The sequence below is a fragment of the Talpa occidentalis genome, unplaced genomic scaffold (assembly GCF_014898055.3).
Source record: "Talpa occidentalis isolate TD23 unplaced genomic scaffold, MPIMG_talOcc4v2.1 talOcc4.4, whole genome shotgun sequence".
Taxonomy (NCBI): Eukaryota; Metazoa; Chordata; class Mammalia; order Eulipotyphla; family Talpidae; genus Talpa; species Talpa occidentalis.
In genome coordinates, this window is record NW_023604295.1 from 121,169,565 (window position 1) to 121,196,165 (window position 26,601).

Below are 26,601 nucleotides of genomic sequence, written 5' to 3' on the forward strand. Positions count from 1 at the left end.
AATTTCCCAATATTGCCAACAGTTTCTGTCAGCTCAAATACAAGTGCAGGTATGAAAGAGAGAATCCAAAGTAATTTGGTTATGAAACTCATCTATATATTAAAAAATTTTAAGACTATTTTTGTGGTAAAATATACACAATTACCATCTTAACCACTTTTAGGTGTACAGGTTAGTGGTATTAAGTACATGCCCATTGTTTGTACAACTATCAGTATTATCTATTCCCAAATACTTTTCATCTTGTGAGATGGGCCCTTACTCTAGGGGATCACACCCATTTCCCCTCCGCTAGTCCCTGGCAACCTTCACTGTACTTTCTGTATATATGATTCTAAGCACCTAATATAAGTGGAATCATATTTATCCTTTACTAGGTATGATTGGATTATTTCATTTAGCATAACACTAAAGTTTCGTCCAATGTTGCAGCATGTTCTTTTTGAATGCTAAGCAGTATCTCATTGTATGCAGGTAGACATTTGACTTATCTCTTCATCCACCCATGGACACCTGGGTTACTGCCACATATTAGCTATTGTGACTAATGCTCTATGGACATAGGTATACAGATATCTGAGACCCTGCTTTTGATTTTGGGTATATATCCAGGCATCTATTCATTTCACAAATACTATGCATTATACACAAGTACTCAAGCAAAAAGCTTCAGTAATTTAAACTACCACACTACCATTTGAGATGGGCAAATTCATTTTTTATTCATTGCAAAATATGTATTGAGCCTTGTGTCAGTCCTGGGTTAGATTCTGGGGATACAATAACAGCAAGAATAACTTGGAAATAAAATGGAGACCACTTACTTTGATTTAGAAAAATCCAGTAAGTAAATTGGAATATGTATTCATTGGTCAAGGTCTATCCCTATGATAAAGATGAAGGTGGTTAGAAAATTTACAAAGTATTCTGTCTTACTGCCATTTACATTTGCTGCTGTAAAGACTCAGCTGTTTTCTTAGCAAGATGACTTGCTTTTCCATTAACCCATAAAGGAATCCCAAAATGCAAGACTTACATTTAAAGGATGGCATTTAAACATTTTCTTAATAATTCAAGCACTATTTCAATGAGCAATGGCAAGAGTTGGTTTTAAATCTCTTCTCTAAAATTTACAAGGTGTTGTGGGATAGGGACAGCAGGGAAATAAAGAGAGACATGGGCACAAGAATTCTGTATCAATTCCTCCATAACTTTGTGACCCAAAATGAATCATATCTTGCTTCATTTCATTGTTATAATTTTATTTGCTGACTAAAAGATTGTCACTGGATGCCCAAACTAAAGGAAAATTTGGTAAGGGATCTAATCACAAACCAGTGAACTGTGCCTTTTAGTTCTAAAACAGTACTTTCAAAAGATACAGAGTGGAAAAACAAAGTGTACCAGGGAACACCCCATACCAGGGAACATACCAGGGTCCACACAGCTGTGCAAGGCTTCAATGGCAGATGTGGTTCTTTCTTAGAGGGACTGAAAGTCTCTTCACTACCATTGCACGTCTTCACTCAGGTCCCCCAGGCTGACAAGCAGTGGTGACACAAGACTATGGATGCTAGTGGTCAAAGGAAGGCTTTATTTGGCGTATTTTCCAACAATAGGAAGAAATGGTTAGAGAAAGGCAGAGGGTTACCAGGAATCAAACTTGCCTGGATTTTTGATAAGATTGAGAGGGCAAGGCCACTTGGGTTTTTCATGAGAGGGTAAGAATTGCAACAGTTTCTGGCCTTCTAGAACAGCCAGGAGGAAGGAGGGGGTAACTGTAAGATCCTGTAGCTTCAGGAGCACTCTTATTCTTCAAGCCTTAATTCAGTGGTGATTTCTTCCATAAAGTTTCCCTTGCTTTTCTAACTTGGAATAATATATCTCTTCTTTGCAACCAAGTCCTCCAAGTGGTACCACTAAAGACTGCTTTATCTCCTATATCATATACATGTCTGGGCTTCATAATTAAGCTTATTGAGGGCAGATTCCCCCACTGGATTCACCTGTATGTACCCAAACTGTCTTTACTGCAAATAGCACAAACTAGGTATTCAAAAATGTTAATGAATAAAGTGGGTAAATTTGACTGAAGACTTGAGAATCCTCAAGTAAGTGGCTGGCAGGATTTGTTATGCTCTTGGCAGGGAGAGGGGTCAGAGAGGATGAGGTTTTTGGTCATAGCGACCAATCACACACAGAGAGGCACACAGGAGGTATAGGGTGTAGCTTCTCAAATCATTGAACATGCACCTCTGTTGTACAGTCCATTAAGATGGCTATTGTGTGAAAATATTATCTTGGTATAAATATATTCTTTCTCTTTTATTTTGCTGAATAATTAAAGTAGTTATATCTACTTAGTTGCCTCATTTTACACGTAAGGATGCTGAGAAGTAGGTGAGTGATTCAGTATTCTGTCCTCATCCTTAGGTATCTGCTTCTTCTTACTTCAGGAATGCCGGAAAAAAAAAAGTTTTTTTCTATTTTCATTGAGAATGTACTCAATTCTGAAATGAAAACTCAACTTGTATTATTATTACTCATCCTTTTGTAAGAAATCAATGTTTCACAAAACACTTTGAGGTCCCATTAACTTAGCGACATTAAAGGGACTGTCCTGTTTTACAGACTCATTATACTGGAGTATTACAGAAGGCCAGGGTGCATCATCTCGCTTGAGTTTGGTGATATGTTTGATAGTGTTCTATGAAGTCTCTCTCATTAAAGTTGATTTGGCTTCTGTGGTAATACTGTCGTCTTCAATAGGAATGCAGGTAAATGAAGTTAATGATATATTACAAAGAATCATGTTGGAAATCAGGGAGGAGGGAAATAATTATTGAATTCCTGCAGGGACTAAAGTTTAGTTAATTCAAAAGTAACTTTATTCTTTATTTGCAGGAAAGATACAGTTTTAAAGTACAAATCTATTGCACTTCGAGATTCTTTCTACATTTGGGCTACCTGCCACAGAGAAACACTGGTGTTAAGCATAGTGAAGTAGATCAGAACATTTCCTAGACAAGGAACATCAAGCATGCTGAGGAAAAAGGAATAGCTCAAGTTCTCTGCAGAATTACTAGTGGCCCAAAGACAAACCAGATTCTTGCTTAGTCACTAAAATATACTTTCCAAGAGGGTGTTAGCTTTTACAGTACAAGTTATGTAAATAATGAAATATAAATTCTTCAGAAACTGCAATACCCCTGTAAAATTTTAGTGACTAAAAATTTTATGTATCTATATAAACCCACACAAATGTGAGTTCCTACTGGTCACTTTTAGTTACAGTTAAGGAAGAAAGAACACTAGCATCTACCGAGAATGTGAAAACAAGTATTTTGCCCTTGGTCTATTTTCCACACTTTTTGCAATTGAATATAAGCTCTGTATTTTCCATTTTTAACAGGGATTAGAATTTTAGTTGTTTCAGATATAAAATAGATGGCATTAAAGTGTTCTATGTATTGGTAATCGTAAGAAATTTTCATGCTTATCTTCATAAAGACTAAATTAGAGAGAGCGCAGAGAGGAGGACAAATTAGAAATTGGAAATGTCAGCTGTTGAAAACTAGTTTTGTGAAGCAAGGCTTAAAGGTCCTTATCTCTGGCATGTTCAATATGGAATGCATAGCTGATTTTCAATCAGCTCCCAGAGAAAGGTATTTTACAATGACAGCCTTATCAAAGTCACAAGGAGCTGGCCTCTCTAGGGAAAGGCACTGGTTAAGTGAGACTGAAGGGGAAGCTCTTACAAGTTTTCTCAGATATGATTTCCCTATCATGGGTATTTGGACAACTGGTTAGGTTTCACATGGACACGTGATTTCTAAAAGAATGTGCGGGCCTCTGCTAACATGTTTCAAAGAAGCACCTCGTAAAAGCTGATCTCTAAGTAATAAGTCATCAAGTTTCATAGTTTTCAGGAATTTTTTCAGTAAATGTGCTATTCTTTTAAGACTAACATGCTTGTTCTCTTAGGTTGTTCAGAGTGAGTTTCACTATGCTGAAAGTTTACAGTAAGGTGTGATAAAAGAATCAAAAATGGTTTTACAACACCTGGATGATGAAATCTTATAGCATAAAGTTTGATTCTTATATATGTGTGATTAATCCAAATCATGTCTTCAATAACTTGACATTTTTCAAATTGTACTCAGAAACACCACCAGTGTACCATTTATTTTAACATTGATATTTTTAGGATAAACTTTATTAACAATAATTTTTATGCATCCTTAATTTTACACACTAGTTTTAATATGCACAATGTTTAAGTTCAAATCAACAAACATACAAGCCTACATGAGTAAAGAATGAAATGAGATTAGCTTTTTATTTAATCAACTAAATTCTTTTTAATAGTGAAAAGTTAATACTGGGGGAATTAAAAAAGTTAAATTTCCAAAGTTGTGTTAGTTCAGGTATAGGTGAGTTACTTAAGCCACAGGACTGCCCATTAGCCTTTCTTGTCGGAGAGCAATCAATCTCTTAAACCACTTTTCTTCAGCATCAGCTTTATCAATAAATAACTGAAATTAAAAAAAAGAAAAAAATGTTATTGTCTGCCAATGACTTGAATATAACCTTACATGATACAAATCACCTTTATTTAATTTTCAGCACAAGATTTGGATACTGTTTAACTCTTACTGACTTCTTAAAGACCATCTACTTGGAATTAACAATGTTCAGAAAGTCTCAGAGTAAAAGGACTAACATCAATACCACTGGTTAACAATTTTACACCATATATTTGTAAAGAAATTTCCTATAATTTTTCTGAGTGACATGGTAAAATAAAGTCATATTACAGTTGAGAGCAAAATATGATATTAGTGACATCCTAACTAGTCAATGACCAAACCAGAGAGGAGTCAGAATTAAATATTTTAGTGCCAGGTTTTAAAAAACTACAAGTTTTCTCTTTGCTTATTTTTCTTAACTAAAGAAACAATACTTCTAGAACATAGAATACTCTGATAATTACTTTAGGCAACACGAGTTGCGCTACATCAGATTCAAACACAACTCTAAGGGCTGGAGGCCAGCTGCCTATTTTTAGCAAACAGGAGCACATGAATTTATTTCTTCCTCTGGTTTTCTTGTCACCAGTATGAAAAGAAACCATGTGAATTAATTTCAGTCAATTAAACTTCACTTGTCATTCTAAAGGTTTAAGGTCCTTACATTTGGATGGGCCAGAGAATTGTCATCTTGGTATTTGATAGCAGTAGGGATGCTGTCAGGGTCAATTTCTTTTTCACTGCTGGGTGGATCACTGACTACTGATGCTGGTCCTGATACCGTAGTTGCATACTTCACTTCATCAGGTTCCACCGCCTGAAATATACAACACACATCATTAATCGGATCACAGTATACAAGAGGGGGTTCAATTTAATAATATTTATGATTTTGAATAGTAATTGGTCAAGTAGTCTCCTTTGAGATGATAGTAATTTCAAAAAGGCCCTAGGGTACTGAATAAGAAATAATTATGCCTAAGACAAGCAAGCAACTACAAAAACATTGGGAAAATGCTTTCTTTCTTATGCTCAACATATTTTTCTTACAAAAATAGTACTTATGTGTATATACCATTGAACAAATATATATTTCATATACTACCTTTAAGTAGGACATTTCTATATGGCATGATTTGGTAGGTTATATTTTTGGATCTGAGAACAATTAAAATTTTTTCCATTTGATGATAATAACTTTGATACTAACCTCTGAGAACTTTACATTATTTGTGTATAAGCACTTCTCAAAGAAAACTTTAATGTATTGGACTATGTAGGTAAAAACGGTGACATTACTTCATTTTATAACAGAATGTTCTCTCTGCCACCTGCGCATGTACAATCCAAATGTTGGGATCATTATTTAATAATGAGTAATTTTAAAATGTATGCGAACCATCGATCATTTCTTTCCTTAAGTGAGGGAAACTGTCAGAAAACGTCACTTAAAATCCCATCACAGTCAAGAGTCAGGTATTTTGGTTTTGAGTAGCGCTGCCACCTGGTGGTTCAATTTGAAAACACTTGTTTCAAAATGTACTTCCAAGTTAAAATAAAAAATCATAATGTTTAGTGTTATTTATCCTTTTTTTGAAGCAGGCTAGTATCTGGCAGATCCAGCAATTTCAGGGTTGAATTATTGGTGGTGAGTTTATTTAGAGAACAGTTTGGAAACAAGCAGCAATTTGGTTCCCTGAGGTCGATGATACAGCAGGAACTATCAGATTCTCTATCTACTTACACAAAAGAGAAATATGATTGCAGAGAGTTAAAACAGTTAAATCAATATGTGTTGCAGGAGACACAATGTCTAGCATGTCACTGGTAATAGCCACTTTCCTGGTAACATCTCCCTTGCTTAATTAGTGGAATTAACACAGGTAAGGAAAGACTATTAACTAAAAGGGTGGTTAGCATAGAAAAGCCTTTTGCCAAGATACAAACTTCATGTCAAATGTGCACAGAACTGTCCAGAAGAGCAAGACATTGATACTTGGGACATGGGTTATTTAATCCTCGAGAGATTAGCCTTCGTTACGTCTCCAGGGGTAGCCCATCATGTCTCCCATGATCTGGGTAAAATGGTCCTCAAGATAATTTACCTCCCTTTGCTAAGTAATCTCCTGATAAATAATTCAGCTTCCTGGGCATCCCGAGTCCCTACCTTATATTGCAGACACAGTCATTTTAGAGACTGGAAAGGGATACCACTTTCTAAACTAATAAATTCGTCCTCCACTTTTTATTACAGTTGAGTGCGCATGTATTCATTTTTTAAAAGCAGCTCCTCTTCTGATCATTTTCAAGTGCAGTAAAAGTCCAATGTTTGATGTTTGGAACTTTGGACTATTGTATACTGAGCCAGGTAAAGGCCATTCGATGGGTTTATTTATTTTTTATAGCATGCTTCTCTGTTGGTGCTACTTCTTGCCTTCCAGTGCATGTTTCTTTTATACTTTAGCAGAGAATATGCATTGAGTTTACAATTATGAGAGGCATTAGATTAGCAGGAAAAACATGGGCTTGAAGCTGGATAAATTTGGATGCTGCTTCTTGTAATTTCCTAGTAGTTTGACCATGGATTATAAAATTTGCTGAGTCTTAGCTTCCTTAGTTAGTCACAGAATGCCTGGGATATTAAATAAATTATATTATTAAATGTCTAGTATTAATGGAAATCATTATTTTAGTTATTAAAATATTTTTTAAAAGTGGGGGTAGGATACAATATTGTTTTACAGCATTTGCTTAGTGCTTAATGTTTCCAAATGGCTGTGTTGAAAAAATCTGGTCCAAAGGTAATATCTAAACATGAATAAAGCTATAAGGTAATTTTTATCTCTTTACGCAGTAATAAGCTAGGTCATCAAACTCTCCTCTCAAATGAGGAGAATTTTAGGTTCTATAGAACTTACAAAATAACATGAAACAATTCCTGGCCCAGCCAAAGTGAGAATCCTTGTTGTGCAATTTTTCTTAAGGAAGCCCTGAGTATTAGGTCACAGAAGAAGTGGTGGAGGAGGAGGAAAAGGAGTAACAGTTTTCATTTCTTGAGTATTTACTATGTACTTGGCTGACTGTTTTATGTAAAGTATCTTGTTCATTCTTATAAAAATCTCTGCCAGAAGTATTATCCCCATTTTAAGAAAAATGAGTTAAGGTTTAATGAGGTGATACAGTTTAAGGGCAGATGGCCAATTAATGGCCAAATCAGAATATGGTTCCAAGTCTGTCTGACTCTACATTTTAAGCTTTTGATCACTGCTGCCCAAACACTAAAGCCAAGATTCATTACAATTTGGCTTTGGCTTTAGAGGAAAGAAAAATGTTGATAAAATATATTAAATAAACACATTTTTTAATGGCTTAACTCACAGTACTACTATTTCTAGGCTGCTTTTGCATTTCTGCCATGCTTATTCAACACAGACCTAGCCAGTTCTAGGCTTTCCAGAATCCATTCTATTTCTATAGGTGCATAAAGAGTAAAAACAGGTCAAGAGAAATTTCTTTTAAATGATAATGGCAACAGGAGATGGATTTTTTTCACACAGATTAGTAAGGTTCCATCTTAGACCTCTTAGTACCTAGAGCTGGCATCTGAGTTGGAGCTCAAGAAATGCTATATTGAAAGTGTGACTAAATGCCAATTAGTTAAAAACTAGAGCAAAAGAAACAAATAATTAAAATAATTAATAATGGTGGTACCTTTGATCAGAGATACAAGTGAAATTCCTTTATATTGGTCCTAGGGGAAGCCATTTAATGATACATGGTTTTGCTATAGTTTTAGAAAAGGATTTCTCTTGGATTTAGTTAGTTATCTTAAGATTAATAACCTACAGGTATATAACCTTCAAGAACTTCTAGGAAAGGGCCTCCCTGCTGGTGTAGGGGGTTAAAGTCTCAGCGCTATCAAGTCACTAAATCCCTGGCCAGGGAGCTAACCCACATGGCGCAGCAGACCTCTCCTATCTTGTCTGCTGCTCCCCTCAGCAGTATATTTCAGTCATTCTGCCTGTTCTGCTCCCTACTCTGTCTCTGGTGAATCCTCTTACACCCGCAACTCTGGCCTATATATACCCCAGTTCTTGTATGCATAAATAAATAAAATAAATCTTGAAAAACAGGAACTTCTAGGAAACACAATGAGGCAAAACATTTTTAATCTTGGAATTCAAATATATAGATATTATTCCATTTATGCATTTCAAAAGACGTAACGCAAAATCAGGTGTTCAAGGAATTTATGTGTTTCTCAGCAAGAAGAAACTGATTGGTGAGCGACTGGTGAGCGAGAAGACATGGGAATAATAGAAAAATGTAAATGGGGTAAGGTGTTTATACTTGACACAGGTGGAGTACTTAGAGTAGAAGTTTTCAAACACTATGCTTGAACTTGGATATCAAATAGCGTAGATGCTAGAATATGTTATTTAAAAACAAGTATTTATTAGATCATGAACCATGCCTAGATATGATAAATCATTTTATTTAATCCTCACCAACTCTAAAAAGTAGGTATTAGCAGCTCTATTTTATGAACTGAGAAACTGAGCTCCAAAGAGTTTGAGACATCAAGGTCATAAATCACAGCAGGTAGTGTGGGAGTCAGGATTCAAACTCAGATCTCTGTGAGTACAAAGTCCATGCTCTTTTCACGATATCAAGTAGACTTTTGATTAATTTCCTTGTGCATGGTCAATTTCACTATTGGAAGACCTGCCAATATCTTAGAGAAGAATTAAATTAAAAGTAAGTTTATTACATTAATAATTAGTATCAAACAAGGAAAAGCTGCTTAGAAGAAAACCCAATGTATTAACTATAGAGGAATAATTATTCCCATAGGGAAAAAAAATAGTAGTTCATTTTAAAGCTCAATGAGAAAAGTCAGGGTAAACTTCATAAAACTAACACTAGAAAAGTAAATTTTAAAATAGATTACAATTCTGTTAGGATATAGGAATGATCTTTTTATAGGAGTAAGATTAAATAAAATGGGCAACTATATTTATGAATGTTCATTCCATAAATCCAGTTTTTAGGAGTTGAGGTAAACTACAAAAGTTAAAAATGAAATCAACTCTGAACTACCCAAGGCTATCGGAGTGCTGGCATTGCAGAACAGGCTCAAGTCAAGTCTCCCTAACGAGTTCTTTAAAAAAACATATGATTGCAGTGGGGCTTAGGTGGTGGGCATGATGTGATAACATACATTTGTAGAGGTGTGAATCTGTACCCCTAATACAGTGTTACAGATCAACATTACCTCGATTAACACAACTTTAAAAAAAAGGATGTAACTGAAAGATGTTCGCCTCACTAATAACAAAAGAAATGCTAATGGAAAAGCAAAAGGTGAGTTTCATTTGGCGTTTTCCAGGGTGTAGGGTGCAGACATGTCCTCTACTTCTGAGTGGAATTTGAATGGGTACAAGATTTCTGGATAAACAGATGTTGGGAACATGTGTGAAAATAAACAATATTAACCTATAACAAATAATTCCAGCTAGAAAAATCTATCTTAAGGTGATAACAATGGACGTTTGCAAATATCTATGTAATGCCTCCAAACTTACACTATTTAAGTAACTAGTATTGGGGGAAAAAGACAGAGTCATTTAGTATATTAACAGACAGAATATTTTCAGGTAAGTAATAACTATTCCATGTCTTTGTTATATGTATGTTGTTAAAGATTACAGGTATTTCATAGCAGAATGCCTTTTTCTACTAAAAGACATAAATTCCTAAAAGCAGCCCTGACAATGACTGAAAGAATATATCAAATATTCAACAGAAATAAAATGTCAATCAAAGAGCCTTTATCTAGAGTTGAATAAATGATATTCATCTGAGCAGAGTGTAGATATATGTTACATGTGGGTAATAATTTTATTTTTAAATCCTTTTTCTAACTTTTTTTTTTTTTTAGCTGTGTCAACTCAAAAAGTAGATGTGTACATTTGAAAAGAAAATTGTATATGTTCATGAAATGGATATTCCTATTAAAGAACTGCTGCATTGACATTTTACTTTGTTTTCTCGGGGAATTTTAAAATAAAAATGGCACCGGATACATTTTTACAGTGTATGTTTTACAAGTTAAACTTGAGCTGATTCTCATGGATTCATTTTCTCTTCCAATAACATGCTGACATTCTTTCATCCTACTTTATCTATTAGAAGAAACACATTTAAGTAAAATCTGTTAATAAAGCAGCTCTTAAGTTGGATTGAAAAAGCTTATTCATAATGCCTGGGTGAAAACTTACCTTTTTGACTTCCTTACTTGATCTGAATGTCTGCTGAACAAAAGAATCACTTTCAATGGCTTCAATTTCTTTTACTCTTTTTACTTGTTCTACCAGGGTGGTTTGGTCTAAAAAGGAGGATATAAAGTCAGTGTATTTGGCAGGTGAGCTTGTTAACACTATTTTGGCAACTTTCTTTTGATGAAGTAATTTTACAATTTATGAAATTTTACTGGATGTAAAGAATTTACAGTTAAGTTATAACAAGAAAATTTTCAACTAAATCTAAAACATTGCTAGGAAGGCAGTGCTTAATGATCCAAGCTAATCTGGGCTAATCTGGTGGGAGGACTTTAACAGTAAAAAAAATTATGGAAATACATATAAAAGGAATAAGCGCACAATGAATCCATCTGTACCATCATTCAGCTTCTACAATCATTAACTTTGTTATTCTTATTTAATCTAGCCATCTCCACTTCAATTTTTTGAGTTGATGTTAAGTGTTTAAAAATCCCACAAGTAACAACTTGTTACCCTTAAAATATTTTAGCAGACATCTAAGAGCTTAAGAAAAAAAAACCCCACAATGTAATTATAATACCATTTTCACATATAAATATACTACCAATAATTCCTTATTATCATCTTATGTGGTCCATACTTAATTTTCACTGATTGTCAAAAAAAAAGTCTTTTTATAATTTATTTGTCTGAAAAAAGATCAAACAAGGTCTACACATTGCACTTAATAAGTATCTTAAATCTCTTTTAATGACTTATAAAGTCCACTGACACTCCCTTTCATTGCTATTTATTAAAGAAAATGAATCATTTATCCCTTAAGCTCTTCTACATTCTGGATTTGTATAATTTTATTCTCAGGGTGTCATTTAACATGTTCCTCTATCCCTCATATTTTGTGTAGAGCAGTATTTAGGTCTAGAGGCTTGATAAGATTCAGCTTCAATTTCCTTGGGTCAACAGCACATTACAGATGGTGTGTGTCATCCCCACTCCATCCATCAGGATGTGCTGTGCCTATACAAAGTCATGTTAAGATTGCCTGATGGGGCACAGAGGATGACAACACGACCCTTCTGATGAAAGTTTTTGATCTTTCATTCAATGGCTTAGCAGACATTAATATTTGATGCTTGGGCCCATTATTTAAACAGAGGTTGCAAAATGGTGATTTTCTGTTCTATTTTCTTCTGCATTTAGTAGCTCTGTTTCCTCTATAATGAAGACCTTCCCTTCTCTAATATTTGGTGACTACGAAATAGAGTCTGCATTGGAAAGGCAGAATAAATATGCTTTAATTCTTTCTCTTTGTCAATTTTGGTTCAAAGTTCATAATTATGAGTTAATACATATTTATATATTTAATGTATTTCAGTTCATGCTAGTCATTTTCGTATTTTCATGCTCAAATTCTTCTCCCTTTGGACAGTGGAAGTCTCTTCAAGTTGGCTTCTGCATCTTTTATGTTCCCTACTAGTAGGGTGTGACAAGATGTTCCAGGTTCATCTTGTACAGTTCCTGACCCAGGCCTGAAATTAGTCCAAAGAGCTCAAACTCCTTTTAGTGGGGAATGATATTTACTGACAATAACCTGTGCACTAGGGTGCTCATTGTTACTGGATTGTCATCACTTCTCAGTCTTTTCAGTGGATGGGATAGGGAAGACTATTTTTAGAAGAAGAAATACGAGTTCATACTGCTATTACCAACCAAATTAAAGATTATAGGATTTTTAGCTGAAGTCTTTGGTTTTGTATTTGTATAACTCTTCTCATACTCGAAATCTTGGGCCTTAACAATATGATCAAAGGTACTTATTTTTCCTAATACGTGAGTTGACCATGTATTGGTTTCAGAATAAAAAAACAAGTATTACTGTTAATATGTTGAATAAAATTTCTTTCTGGACCTCTTCTATCCCATGCCCCTAGTTCTCTCCTAATGCACACGTAATCATTTTTTATTAGGTTTTTGTTTTTATCCTTATTTCTGAAAATGTAAGTATAAATATCCTTTCTTACACAAATTTGGCATATACACATTACTATCTATATTACTTCTTTTACTTAACAATATCTTTGCTATCGCTCCATAGCAGCACAAAACTTCTGCACTATTCTACTTCATTCTATTTCATAATTATAGAATAATCTACTTACAGTTTGAGGATAGTTTCCCCCACCAATGCCCTATTAGTGGTCATTTGTTTCCACCCTTTTCCTTTTACAATTAGTGCTTTAATAAATCATCATATTCACATGTCATTTCCTATTTTTATATTTTCTTTCACATAATAGCTGGGCAGGAAAAATACAACATTATGGTTTATACCCTTGCTATTTAAACTCTTACTCTATGCTACTATAAATACATAGATGAATATGAAATACAGTCACTATACACATTCAGATAACACATTTAAAAAACGTTGGGCTTTTATACTTAATGGATAATAGCTGGATTTACTTTTAAAAAATAAGTGCAACAAATGGCTTGACAGTAAAGTGGAGTTATTTGCATTAAAGTAATTTTTATATCCCAGCATATTTAATTTGAAAAGGTTACATATTATAGAGTATAAAGAGAAATTTGGTTCATGAGCTCAATAAAAAATCAACATTTTATGAAAGATTTTGTCTCCACTTTTAGCCAGTAATATATTATGATGTTATAGTATTATGCAAGCTTCTGTTTACTTAACAGAAAGATAGTAAGTCTGTAGATGTTTTCTTTACAGCTTTAACAAATCTTTTCTCCTGAAATCAACCACGAAATGTTTGGAAGTAACAGTCACTACAGCTCAAACTCCCCTCTTTGGAGGAATAAAGTTTCCTACATAAAACAAGCAGTCAGAGTATCAGGGAGGGGCAAATACCTTCCACATGCTTTAAATCAAAGTTACTGTGGATATCAATCACAAAATGTATACTGACTAAGCATGTGAGAGAAGATTCTTTGCTCTGCTAATTTATTATTATTAATACATCATATACCAGTGGATAATATTTTTATTAGTTACATGTATAGCAGTGTTAACAAAGCAGAGAAAAATTATGCCATTACACATGATCCAACTTTCATCTGCCAATATGAAGACACTCTTGGTTGTATGGGTCGTAATTAGTTTCACTAGGATTATTTCACATTCATTAATTCCCAACCAGAAGACAATATTCTGATTTCAGGATGATATCTCATAGTGTCAACTGTTTGACTCTTTGGATATTTTTCTCTAACATATTCTTTCATTTGGATTTACCAAGCACATCATTAGTAGTAAACTTCAGAAGTGAGGTCACAAACTGTACTTGATGTCTAAAGCTTATAATGTTCATAGCTTTAAATACAGACATATAACCAGCTCCTAACACAAATAAGAATGTAACAAAAAAGCAGACTAAAGGGTCAGTGTGCATAACAAAACAGCATTAGAGAAATAAAGGAAGGAAGAAGAATGATTAGAGATAACACTATCTCTGTGTTTCTTTAAAGATCACCTCAGGACTAACAAAACGACTAGGTAGACAGGGAAGAGCCAATCTGCCTGACTTTCAAAATGAAAATAAAATGACATAGGTTTTACTTTTCAATACGGGGACCATTTTATAGGTGATATTTAAATTAAAGAGTGTGCTATTTAAAAAGAAAGAAAGTGATATTTTGAATCTGAAATTTTCATGGGAGATTTACATCTTCAGCCTTAGAAATGGTTGCACTCAATACTGTATGAAAACAACAGGCATAAAAATTACTTTAAATTGCTTCATACTCAAAATTCTAATATCAATGTCCACAAATGTATGTCTTAAGTATAACCCTGCCACTTTGAGAAACAATAAAAAACATCAACAATATAATAGTAAATTGTTTTAAATTCTTATTATACTACATCATTTAAAAGTTCTGTATGAATTTTAAGACTGGGAAAAATGTGAATTTCAACAGTTATCGGTATGAATGCCTAGCATATAAAATATCTTGTATTTATCAGCAATGAGGTAAAAATAAAGACAAGTGACAAAGTTACTGGAAAAATCAGAATTAACAGTACCATAATAAACACAAACAAAACATATTTATTAGTAATTTGATGCTTTAAACAAACAAATACAGTGCTTTTTATAGGTTGGAAATAAAGTGATTTCCATTGGTTGTAAGATGTCAGAAAGGATACTGAGTTCATAGTGGAATAAAAAATAATGAAGTCAGAAAGCTGTCATTACAGACTAAAAAAAAATCAATGCTAACTCACTGCATGAGAAAATCAGTTTGTTACTTTTGTGATAAAAATTAAAATCAAATATTTTGTTATTGTGGATGTTATATTATAAAAATTAGGCTCACCTGCTCCAAGATATACTGTATAATCAATTTCTCATGACACAAAATTTATAGAATTTTCTTTTAAGATATTATCAAATGGTACACAAATTTAAAATAGCAAATAAAGACAAGGTCCAATATAAACTTTTTATTTAGAAAGACAAAATTTCAGTCTGTACATATATTTGTAGATTACAAACACAAACTGGTCCTCTAACAGAAGCAATACTTCGCTGAGCACAGCAGATGGCACTATTGCCCAAGATGTAATCATGGGATACCGGCCAACAGGCGTTTCATGAAAGGTATCTTACATAGGAAAATCTCATCGTCAACTGACTCCTTTTGAATGTTAATATTTTATGAATTTTCGCAAAGTTAAAATGTATTTTATAATACAAAGAATTTGGGTCAACTGGCTTCACAATTATTGAGTTACTTATGCTACTCTTCACTTCCAGGAAAAAAAGAAATTACATACTAATAGTACTATTACAAATAGATCTTATTTTCAGCTTAAAGTTGATTTAAATTTTAATTAAGAATGGTACTATCCTTAGCATTCCTTTTTTATGGTACAATATATTGAAAACAAAGCCTAGAAATAAAGGCATTTCCCAGTGTGTTATAAGAATAATAAATTTTAAAAAAGCCAACAAATGGTTCTTCAATGAGGAAGGAAGGGAGGGAGAGAGAGAAGGGGAAGAATAAAGCCGACTAGTCAATAAAATCTGTAAACAAATAAAACACCACATAAAGCTTACTTGGAATTTGAAAATTATTAAAACAATTTCCCATTAATCCAAATTTTAACAAAATAAGGTCATTGCTTTTCCTTTCAAAACAGGACACTTTTAAAAAGTTTCTTTCATAAAGCATGCAAAGTATATGCTGGAACGTCATCCAAGTTCAACAACGTAAGTCCCACATCTCTGCACACAAATTTATAAATTTCCAGAACTTAACATTCACAAATAACTAGAAATATGAGAAAAGTTTAAGTGGAATAAGGCCTGTTTATCAGTCTTCTGGAAGCTCCTGTATAGTACCAAGGTATAGCTGTCAGTGAGGCTCCAGAATGTCTCAAATAACAACCCCCTTGGATGGGGTGCAAGACAGAGTCATCTTCTATTAAAGAGTTCTCCATGTCAAATTAAGTAACAGGAATCATTTTAATGTGACTGTACCAGTGAAGAATTTCTGATAGACATTTTAATAAATGCAAGTGAACTGGGCACACACTAAGCTTTATTAAAAACAAAACCCATACCAACGCCTCATTTAGTAACTCTCACCTAGAACACCTTCACCTTCTCTGACTCCTGTCTTGTCAGTTAAGGTCATGCCTCACATCCACCTTCTGGTGACGCCTTACAGTGTCAGCTGTGAGGAAAGGGACTTCTATCATTCTCTTGGCTCTTAGCATACACTGCCTTGCACTGATATTAATCTCTTCAAATGTGAAAGCTTCATTTCCACAGCTAGAAGGGACATACCTTTTTGTGTTACCTCTAGGACTTTGTACAGTATGCTCTTTTACTTAGAAAGTCAATAAACATTTGCTGGGTGGAAAAAACCCTGAAGGGCATCAAAGTCAACTTAACAAAATAAAAGTCATGGGGGAAAATATCAAACTACAAGTTTCTAAAATTAAAAAAATTAAATGGTGTGGACAATGGAGTCCACTTGACCCACTGACCACTGAGGGGAAGCAGCGCTCTGCGGATACACTACCTCCGAGGAACAGGGACTCAAGAGATGGGCAGTTCTGTCACTTCAGAATGGATGTTTAATAACAGAGTCCTCCTGAAATGATAGTTGTGTGGTATAATGCAAACGTATTTTAGTTTGCTTGTCTTATGTCTACAGATACTTTGTTTTGATCATCAATATTTGGAGTGCCTCTCTAGTAAGAAAGGTCATAAGTGCTAATTTTTCACTTAAGTGGTTGTTAAAAAGTCAGATGAGCTGTTCTGGTAGAAGTAGTCATCACAGCAGTAATGGAAGCTTACATTTATAGTACCCTGTGCTAAGTAATTCATACCGGCTGCTCACTTGACTAACTATGAGAGTACTGTTATCATTCTCACTGTGCGGATGAGAAATGGAGGATGAGTAACTCGGTCAAATCACATGGCTAGTTAGTTAGTGTTAGAAATGAGATTCAGTTCCTGAATTGTGATCCAGTTATTATTTCCTAGTCAAATTAATTCTTTATCCACACCTGCCAAGCAACAAATTATTTCTTCTCCTCATTCATTTACTTGGCATTGTTCTTATCTACATTTTAATGCTTATTCATTCAAGTAAAATACAATGTATCTTTTATTTGCAGAGGAAATGTCATATATTATCTTGGTCTTCTGCATTATCTTGAGCTAGGTTACAGATGTATATTCAGAAGCATTCACATTTGAAAAAGGTTTTGAAGACTTACATATATCACATTCTGAAAACCTTTAGCAGTGAATTAAAAAAAAGTTTTTAGAAAGCCCAGAATTCTTTCATTTAAGCCTGAAACCTCATTAGTAAATTACCACTTTAGAGCTATTCTTTATTTATTGTATAGCAAGTGATGTTACAAAAAACTAAAACAGATTCTGTGAATTTGAATCAAAAGCTACCATGTAGTAAACTACAGATGCTATTATTGCCTTATGCTTGTTTCAAATATAATAAACATGGGCAGTGAAATCCATTTTCATAGAGGGGTAACAAATAATTATTCTAAGACTGCTAAAGCTGCTGGAAGTTTCCTTTTTTACAGGATAGGAAAAAGGGATATAATTTGAGATACAACAGATTAATACAGCAGAAAATAGACTCTGAAGTTGCTGTTTGCTGTCCATTTAAATTCTAGAATTCTTATTGACTCTAATTAAAATTCTGTAGATGGAAGAGTTGTATGTTTCTAAGGAACTCACAGTGAATGCTGTCTGCCAGCCATCTCCAAACACCCCATAACCACACACAACTCGTCTGTCAGGAGAGCTAATGCAGACGTCGCAGGGCACACCACATTTGTCACTGTGGCTAATATCAGAGATACGCAGCTCTTTTTTCTTAGCACACAAAAGCAAGATATGTAATTCAATGCTCAATTTACCCTTGTCTCGCAGGAGATTTTTCCCCGCTAATTGATAGAAATTAAGCCATTAATCAAGCCACTAGCCATCATTCAAACCAGAGAAGATGAATACAAACTTTCATCATAACCACCTTCCCCATTTTAGTGTTCATTAGCATTAATTTTTAATGCAATTATGCTATTCTTTTACGCTGAGCTCATAAATTACTGCTCTTTTGTTGCTGGCTGGCCTTGTAAAATCCAAACTAATGCTTTGTGCTCTGATCTTAAAGGCAATTACTAGGTTCTTCTATCTTTTATATCTTTGCATCCCCAATAACCTTTATATATAACGAACACCCAAGACTGACCATGCCTGTTTGTTTTTTTAAAGCCTCTCTATAAATCTCTGTGAACATATAAATATAGTCAAGTGTATCTATAATATACATAAATGTATAGACATATATACCACACGCATTACAAAATATGGATGTTAATATAAAAATAAAACCTCACAAGTTCATACTGCAGTTTAGGCCTCATAAAGTTATTACTATGCTAAAATAATACGGTATGATGAAAATGTAATGCATTATTGTACTCAAGTTACAATTTTTAAATAACAAATTAGAGAAAGGAGGGATATTAATAGTGACACACAACTGCAAACAAGTGACAGGGTGAAAGAACCACTAAAAAGAGAAAATTATAAAATATCAAAATCCTTAAGTTCTTTACTTGGGGTTATTGTTGTATGTTCATATACTTATTTTTAAAAAAGCATTAAAATCTGAACATTAATGAGATGAAAATAGAATACTAAATTTCAAAAGGACCATTTATCCAAGTGTAATTATAAGCTCACAGTCTTATATTTTGCAAAGTGTATACATGAGTTTATTTAGAGGGTGATAGTAAAATGAAAAGGCAAAAATTCAAAAAGCAACTGTAGAACCCAGAGGCAATATATCCAGGCAGTCCTCCATCCCAGCGAAGGTGAGAAGAGATAATGTCCTACAGTCTCCAAAAGCATTGGTCATACTCCTAGGTGCAAAGAAGATTAAAAAGAAAAAAAAAAAATCTCCAACTCTCTTATTTCACCCCAGCAATGCCTTTGGCTTTGTTTGCGAGTCATTATGGTCTGGTCGCCCACCAGCTAGAAAAAGGGTCCATCTGTGGCATTACAAAGAGTGAAATAAAATGTACATGGGAAGGTCAGCAGTACTGATGTTGGTACCTGCCCACTCACTCTGCACAGCTGCTGTCACTGCACATCAAGGGAGAGGGTAGTATGTTCAGGGTTTTTTTTTAAAAAAAAAAAAAAAAAAGGCAAAAACCAACAACTCATTTTGAACCATTAATTACTTTAAACATATTTTTGCTTATATTAATTGTGTCATTTTTAATTGCAATATCGTTGGTTTATGATTCAGAGGTACTGGTTTACAAATCTTCAGATGTATGTTAAATCTTCAGATGTATGCCCACCACCAAAGCTCTACTAATCCTCCAAAACAGTCCATGGGGCTACCTCCCTCCACTTGCCCCTCCTGGCAGTGTCAACTCTGCTGTCAGATTTCTAGGGTTTGTTTTGCTTTAGTTTTGTCTCGAACCATCAACTTACATTTGGATATATATTAGGATATAAAGAAGGTCATGATCAGCTAGACTTAATCTTATGTTTCCTCTTATAGCTAGTTCCTCATCTTTTATAGCACGTTATGTATCAATTTGATGCAGTAAGGCATAATTCTACAAGGACTTGAATACCTGAACCAGGGACTTGTTTTATCAGGGTAAGCTCAAGTCTTTCGTGACCCATTCCTTTATGATGTCAGAGGCAATACATATTTGCATCTTAACATTAAAATTGTCTGTATAAAAGTGAATTCTAATACCTCTTCTTATAAGCATTTTGTGTTTGGGTTCAAAAACTCAGAGAAAATATTCCATAGTGCCACAGGCCTTCAGTTTCCTCAACATATTAATAAAAAAGTTGGGGTTCAGAAATAAGAATTGAAATTAATTTAGTTGTATGCCCAGGTGCCATCCTAGGTACTAGAGATTTCTGGTTGAAAATAACATACATTTTTTTTTCTTTTAAAGGTTTATTTATTTATGCATAGAAGAACAGGGGTGTAGCTCACAGATGTGGAGGGGGGGCGGGGAGGTGGGAGGATTCACCAGAGACAGAGTGGGGGGCAGAACAGGTGGATCTACTGAAATACACTGTTGAGGGGAGCAGCGAGTGAGACAGGAGAGGTCTGCTGCACCATGTGGGATCAAACTCAGGCCACAGAAGTCATAGGGTGATAGCACTGAGACTTAACCCCTAGGCCACCAGAGAGGCCCAGAAATAACATACATATCTTTTGTCCTTTCAGAATCAATGGTAAAAAGGAACATTTATATGCAGGTAGCTAAGCACTGACTACACAGTGGGTAGATATAAAATTTGTCATGTTTTCAGAGTCTTCCAATTCTGTTATTTTGTTTGATTCCGAAACAGACATGATTTTGGTAACTTTGAATTGAAAAGTCAATTACTGACTTTTCAAATCAGCTAGCTGATATTCTCAAAATTCAAGAGTTACCATAAGAAGCAGAGTTGGGATGTGACACAACGTTGCTGCACTTCAGTTTTGGTTTGCTGCTATTGTACCAGGTGGCCCCTTCTCTAAATTTCTGATAATCTGCATGATGAAAACTTACTATTGCTTCTGCTTATTTTATATACTTATCAACTTTATATATAATTTTATCTTTTAAACTGGGGGAATAGGGAAGATGGTAGAAGAAATTCTTTTTTAAAAATGCAAACCATTTTGTGATAACAGTAATGAAGTGTAGTGTATGAAATCATGAGATAAAAAAAAAACCCTAAATATTTCAAATTGTATTAAAAAATGAGCTTTACTGAGGTATGATTTATATAAAATAACTATACTCACTGAAAGCATACAGCTTGATGAAATTTGACAAATGTATTCACCAGTGTAACCAACACTACAATCAAGATAAAGAATATTTCCATTACCACTGAAAATTTCCTTGTGCCTCTCTGTGGTCAATCTCTTATCAGTACCCTGACCCCAGAACATCACGTCTGCGTCTGCTTTCTGCTAGTATGGATTAGTCTGCATTTTTCTAGAATTTCATCTAAGTATTATACTCATTCATATCTGTCCTTTTTCACTCAGCATATTTTTGCGATCGTTCCACGATGTTGGGTATATCTGTTTGTGCCTCTTATTATTCGTAAAATTCTAACGTGATTATCCACAAATTGTTATTCATTCACTTGTTAAAGGATATCTGGGCTGTTTCCAGTTTCTGGTTTTTAAGTATAAAGCTTTAACAACATTGATGTACTAATTTTTGTGTGGCCATGTTTTCACTTTTACTGAGTAAATGTGTACTAAAATGGCTGGGTTATATGCACATTTGCATTTCTCTGATGACTGATGAAACTGAGCATTTTATTTATTTTTTTTTTTTTTTAATAGAGGCATGTTTTATTTATTTATTTATTTGTTTGTTTGTTTTATTTATACATGCACTGGGTACAGTCAGAAGCGCGGGAGGGTGAGAGAATTCACCAGAGCTAGAGCAGGGAGCAGAGCAGGCAGAAGGACCGAAGTACACTGCTGAGGGGAGCAGCGGGCGGCAGGAGAGGTCTGCACGCCATGTGGGACCCTCCTCCGGTGGCCGGGGAGCAGCCGGGGATCGAACCGGCGCCGCAGAGGCCGCGAGCAGCTTCGCAACCCAGCGCTCATCCGCTGCGCCACCGGGGAGGCCCGAAACTGAGCATTTTAAAATGCACTTACTGGCCATTCATTTATTTTTAAAAATTATTCTTTGTACATTCCAAATATCTATACTTTGTTGATATATACAGCCAATATCTTCTCCCATTCTGTGTCTTTTTGTTTTTAATGATGTGCAATGCTTAATTAAAAAGTCCAACTTATTTTAAAACATGATTTTGCATTTGTGTTTATAAAAAAAATACTAATCTACTTCAAGTCTGCAAGGGTTTTTTCCTACAGCCTCTTCTAGATTTTTTAATATACTCTTAGTCCTTATACTTAGATCTATACTACACTGCAAGCTAATTCTTATATATGGTATAAGGGTCAATGTTTATTTTTCCATAATTAATCAAGTTTTTCAGCATCATTTATTGAAAATACTTTTTTTCCTACCTCCACTGAATTGCCTTGATTTTTTTGTTGAAAATTAACTGAATTTATGTAACTTTATAAATATTATATTAATAAAATTATACTGTTTCATAAATACAAAAAATAAAATTAATTGGCTATATCTATATGTCTATCCTGTCAGTAATCTGCAGCCTTGATTACTATAGTTTTAGTCAATCTTAAAAATAAGGATATCAATCATCTGACTTTGTCTTTTAACAAAACTTCTATAATTATCCTACATTATGTATATTTTATATTAAATTATTTTCAGCAGAAATTTTGCTCCTAATACTAGGAAGCAAAGTACAATATATAATGAAATTTAATATCAGGTGTAAGTTTAAATTCAGGTGACTAATAAAAGTAGATATTCTCCAAATATTAGTTCAGTAGGTACCAATCACCAATTATTTAAATCAACTTTAAAAATAGTTTTGGGAACTGACCAAATTGTAAAAAAATGTTATTTACCACAAACCGATACTTCTATTGTAAATATTTCTTCTGATTTTAGAATTAAGAAATTGAGCCACATTCATGTTACTTTGCAAAGGAGTTGTCATAATAGAAGATGCTGATTTAAATAACTAAAAATATTGATGGCAGAATTTTTGTTGGTGTTTAGTGACTGTAGTCTGGAAAATGTATTCAGATGTAATTGATGAAAGAAAAATCAGAGGGAGAATAAAGGATGACAGATTAATAGAAAAGGCAGTATTTCAGGGATTTTAAAAATCATGCGTGAGGGTATATGTTTAAGAATCTGAACTACTGGGAGGAATTTAACAGTCCAGGGAACATAACTGGGGTATGCAGATCCCAAATCAAATGAATGAATAATCTCTAATCCTCAAGCCATCATTTAAGAGAAACATACACACATACCCTAAACTGTACTATGAAGACTGTAATTATAATTTCCCTTCTGCTTGGCCCATTATTTTGTCAATAGTTTGTCCTCCTTATGAGTTTTTACCTTCAGAGAAATACAAATTAGACTATAAATAAATAAAAATAAAATCAAGAAAAGCCCAAATGCTATATTATCTATATTATTAAAGTAGTGCAGTCCCTGTGTATTTCTGTATTTTGAAATACAGTTGGTCAAACTATTAAGAAATATTATGAAAATCATGAGATATAACCCAGAGTTATGGATTATATTCACAGCTATATCATATTTTTCAATGAAAATATTCTGGTGAGATAGCCCAAATGATTTGAGTTTTTAAATTCTATTTTTAAAAAAAGAAGGTACCTAACAATTAAGTTGGAACTCTTGCATCAGTAACAATCATACTGAAAGTGGAGAAAGTGTCCGTATTTTAAGTTATTTTCAGTCCATTATGATTTTATTTTATTTTTAAAGATTTATTTATTTATGCATACAAGAACTGGGGTACAAGCCAGACGTGCAGGGGAAATGAGAGGATTCACCAGAGACAGAGTGGGAAACAGAACAGGCAGATTGATGGAAGTATACTGCTGACAGGAGCAGTGGGCGAGTCAGGAGAGGTCTGCTGCACCATGTGGGTTGCTCCCTGGCCGGCCGAGGGGATCGAACTTGTGCTGCAGAGGCTGTGGACAGCTTCATAGGTTGTGTCTTAAACCCTTGCACCACCAGGGAGGACCCCATTGTGATTTTAATAAAGCATATCATACCCAATTCCCACACTTGTCACATTCAACTGAGTTATTTATTTAGTCCATTCCTACATGACTTTGAGGGAAATCAGCTGTAGGAACAATAATATTAATTTAACCACCCATTTGCCTCTAAAGGCTTTGCTCTCTCTCTTTTTTTTTAAACACAATCCTTTAAAATTAAGTCCAGCTCTATTCATAGGCTAAGTAAGAAAATGAAAATTAAAGTTCTAGGTTCCAGATTTATAACCAAATCTTAGGCAAGGCTTCCCATTAAATTTCTGTCTTTTCTTATGAGTTAAGACACACTATTTACTAAGGTACAAATGTAGTATGTGGATGGAAGAAATACTTTAGCATGGATGACTGAATAAAGAGAATGAAGTCCTGCAGGGCTGATAAATTAAGAGAAATACATGTAAGAGATGAGGAGATGATGGTAATTATCAGGGCCACATGGTTGCTAAACCCTGCAAGTAAGGTAGCACAAGTGGTTCTGAAGATGTGAGCAAAGGGGACAGAAGTGGAAGGAAGGTGGGGGACAGAACATGTATGATGGTTCTGAGCCTCACATGTAGATCAGTTGGACAATGGCTCTGTGTGGGAGTACAGTGGCTCTAGGTCATGGACTCTAGCCATAGGAACATGACTTCTGAGTAGTCTCTTCTTCACATATTTTAAATCTTACAGGTCCATATCAATGACCTTTAAGTGACTAGTGTACTAAATGACTGTGATCTCAGGGACAGAAACATAGCAGTGCTAGTGGCAATTATTATGCAGTATTTCAAAAACTGAGCAGAAAAATTGTTAATAGGTTTGTACTACAGGAGAAATTTACAAATCTCTTAAAGTATATTTGCCAGTTCTAATGTCTGCAACTATAATAACCAGAGAGCCCTACTTATGGTGGATATAAATAAATTTTATTTATTTATTTTTTTTTTTTTTATAGAGGCATGTTTTATTTATTTTTTGTTTGTTGTTTTGTTTTTTTTTTGTTTATACATGCACTGGGTACAGTCAGAAGCGCGGGAGGGTGAGAGAATTCACCAGAGCCAGAGCGGGAAGCAGAGCAGGCAGAAGGACCGAAGTACACTGCTGAGGGGAGCAGCGGGCGGCAGGAGAGGTCTGCGCGCCATGTGGGACCCTCCTCTGGTGGCCGGGGAGCAGCCGGGGATCGAACCGGCGCCCCAGAGGCCGCGGGCAGCTTCGCAACCCAGCGCTCAACCGCTGCGCCACCAGGGAGGCCCTATAAATAAATTTTAAATAAAAAATTTAAAAACAAAATTATAACATATGAACAGTAAGATTGATCAAAAACATAAATTATATATCTATACACATATACATAGACATGCATGCATAAACACTTCCAGGCCATCTAAACTCATTTAATAATCACAAAACTGATACCATATAACAACATTAGCACTAAAAATAAACCTTTGAAAATGAAACCACTGCAAATCCACAATTAATTTTAAACATTTCAAGAAGAGTTTTTACAGGCTGACTCAGGGCTTGATCCTGGCAGCCAGATGGACTTAAGAGGTCAATAATCCAGAAGCAATGAGACAGTGATTAGTCAGACAGTAAAACAAGTCCCTGGAAGCAATTACTGTTCAACACGTCAGAAAGCCATTTGACGAAAACAGTCAGAAAATGGACTGAGAATCTAAGTGTGTCTCCCTGCTGCCCTCTTTTTAAAAATGTTGTTAGTAAACACAATCATAAAGTCAGTTACTACCTCAAGCAATAGCTACTCACTGCAAAAAGCTTTTGTTCAAAATGATGACCGAAGGAAGGAAAGTTGTTCTAGTGAAGACAAGTTTACTTGCTCCTTCGTGTGCTGACTGTCTGGAAGACATATTTCTTTCTTCAGTCAGAGATATTGCCAAGCTATAAACTGTAAGAGAATCTGATCAGGTCCAAAAAGTATAATTTTGCTACAAAACAGCAATGGATTAAACCAGTATGAATTAGGGAACCAAACACAATGCTTTAAAGACCAAAGGAACTGTGTAGGTTCATACTGAGCATTCATAAGGAATCCAGTGGGCAATCACCACTACTATTCAATATAGTATTGGAAGTCTTAGCTAGAGCAGTTAGGGAAGAGAAAGATATATGGAATTCAATTTGCAAAGAAGTAGGAAAACTATCACTATTTGTATAATGTACATGGAAAACCCTAAAGACTCCATTAAAAAACTTGATGAAATAATGAGTAAAAAGGCAGGGTACAAAATCAGTTTACAAAAATTAGTTACATTTCCAACTCAAAATGGATTAAAGAACTAGACATAAGACCTGAAACCATAAAATACATAGAAGGAAATATAGGCGAAACACTACGTGATATGCACATCAAAGACATCTTTACAGACACATCACCCAAAGCAGTGATAGTGAAGGCAAAGATAAGCAGCTGGGACTACATCAAATTAAAGAGCTTCTGCACAGCAAAAGAGACAATAACCAAAACAAAGAGAAACCCTACCGACTAGGAGAACATTTTTGCACACAACACTAATAATAAA

The 26,601-nt window shown here is 34.5% G+C and overlaps 1 protein-coding gene across 2 annotated transcripts in view; it reads right to left on the minus strand.

Annotated features, from left to right (window-relative positions):
* Positions 1-2,867: 2,867 nt before the first annotated feature.
* RSRC1 (arginine and serine rich coiled-coil 1) overlaps positions 2,868-26,601 on the minus strand; it is a 320,815-nt gene continuing 297,081 nt past the window's right edge. For both annotated transcript variants that reach the window (XM_054700979.1, XM_037526222.2), the window contains 3 exons: positions 10,811-10,917; positions 5,194-5,346; positions 2,868-4,535 (listed from right to left, as the gene is read on the minus strand). In XM_054700979.1, the coding sequence (XP_054556954.1) occupies positions 4,443-4,535; positions 5,194-5,346; positions 10,811-10,917 (353 nt within the window). In that variant the 3' untranslated portion in view covers positions 2,868-4,442. The remainder of the gene's footprint in view (positions 4,536-5,193; positions 5,347-10,810; positions 10,918-26,601) is intronic.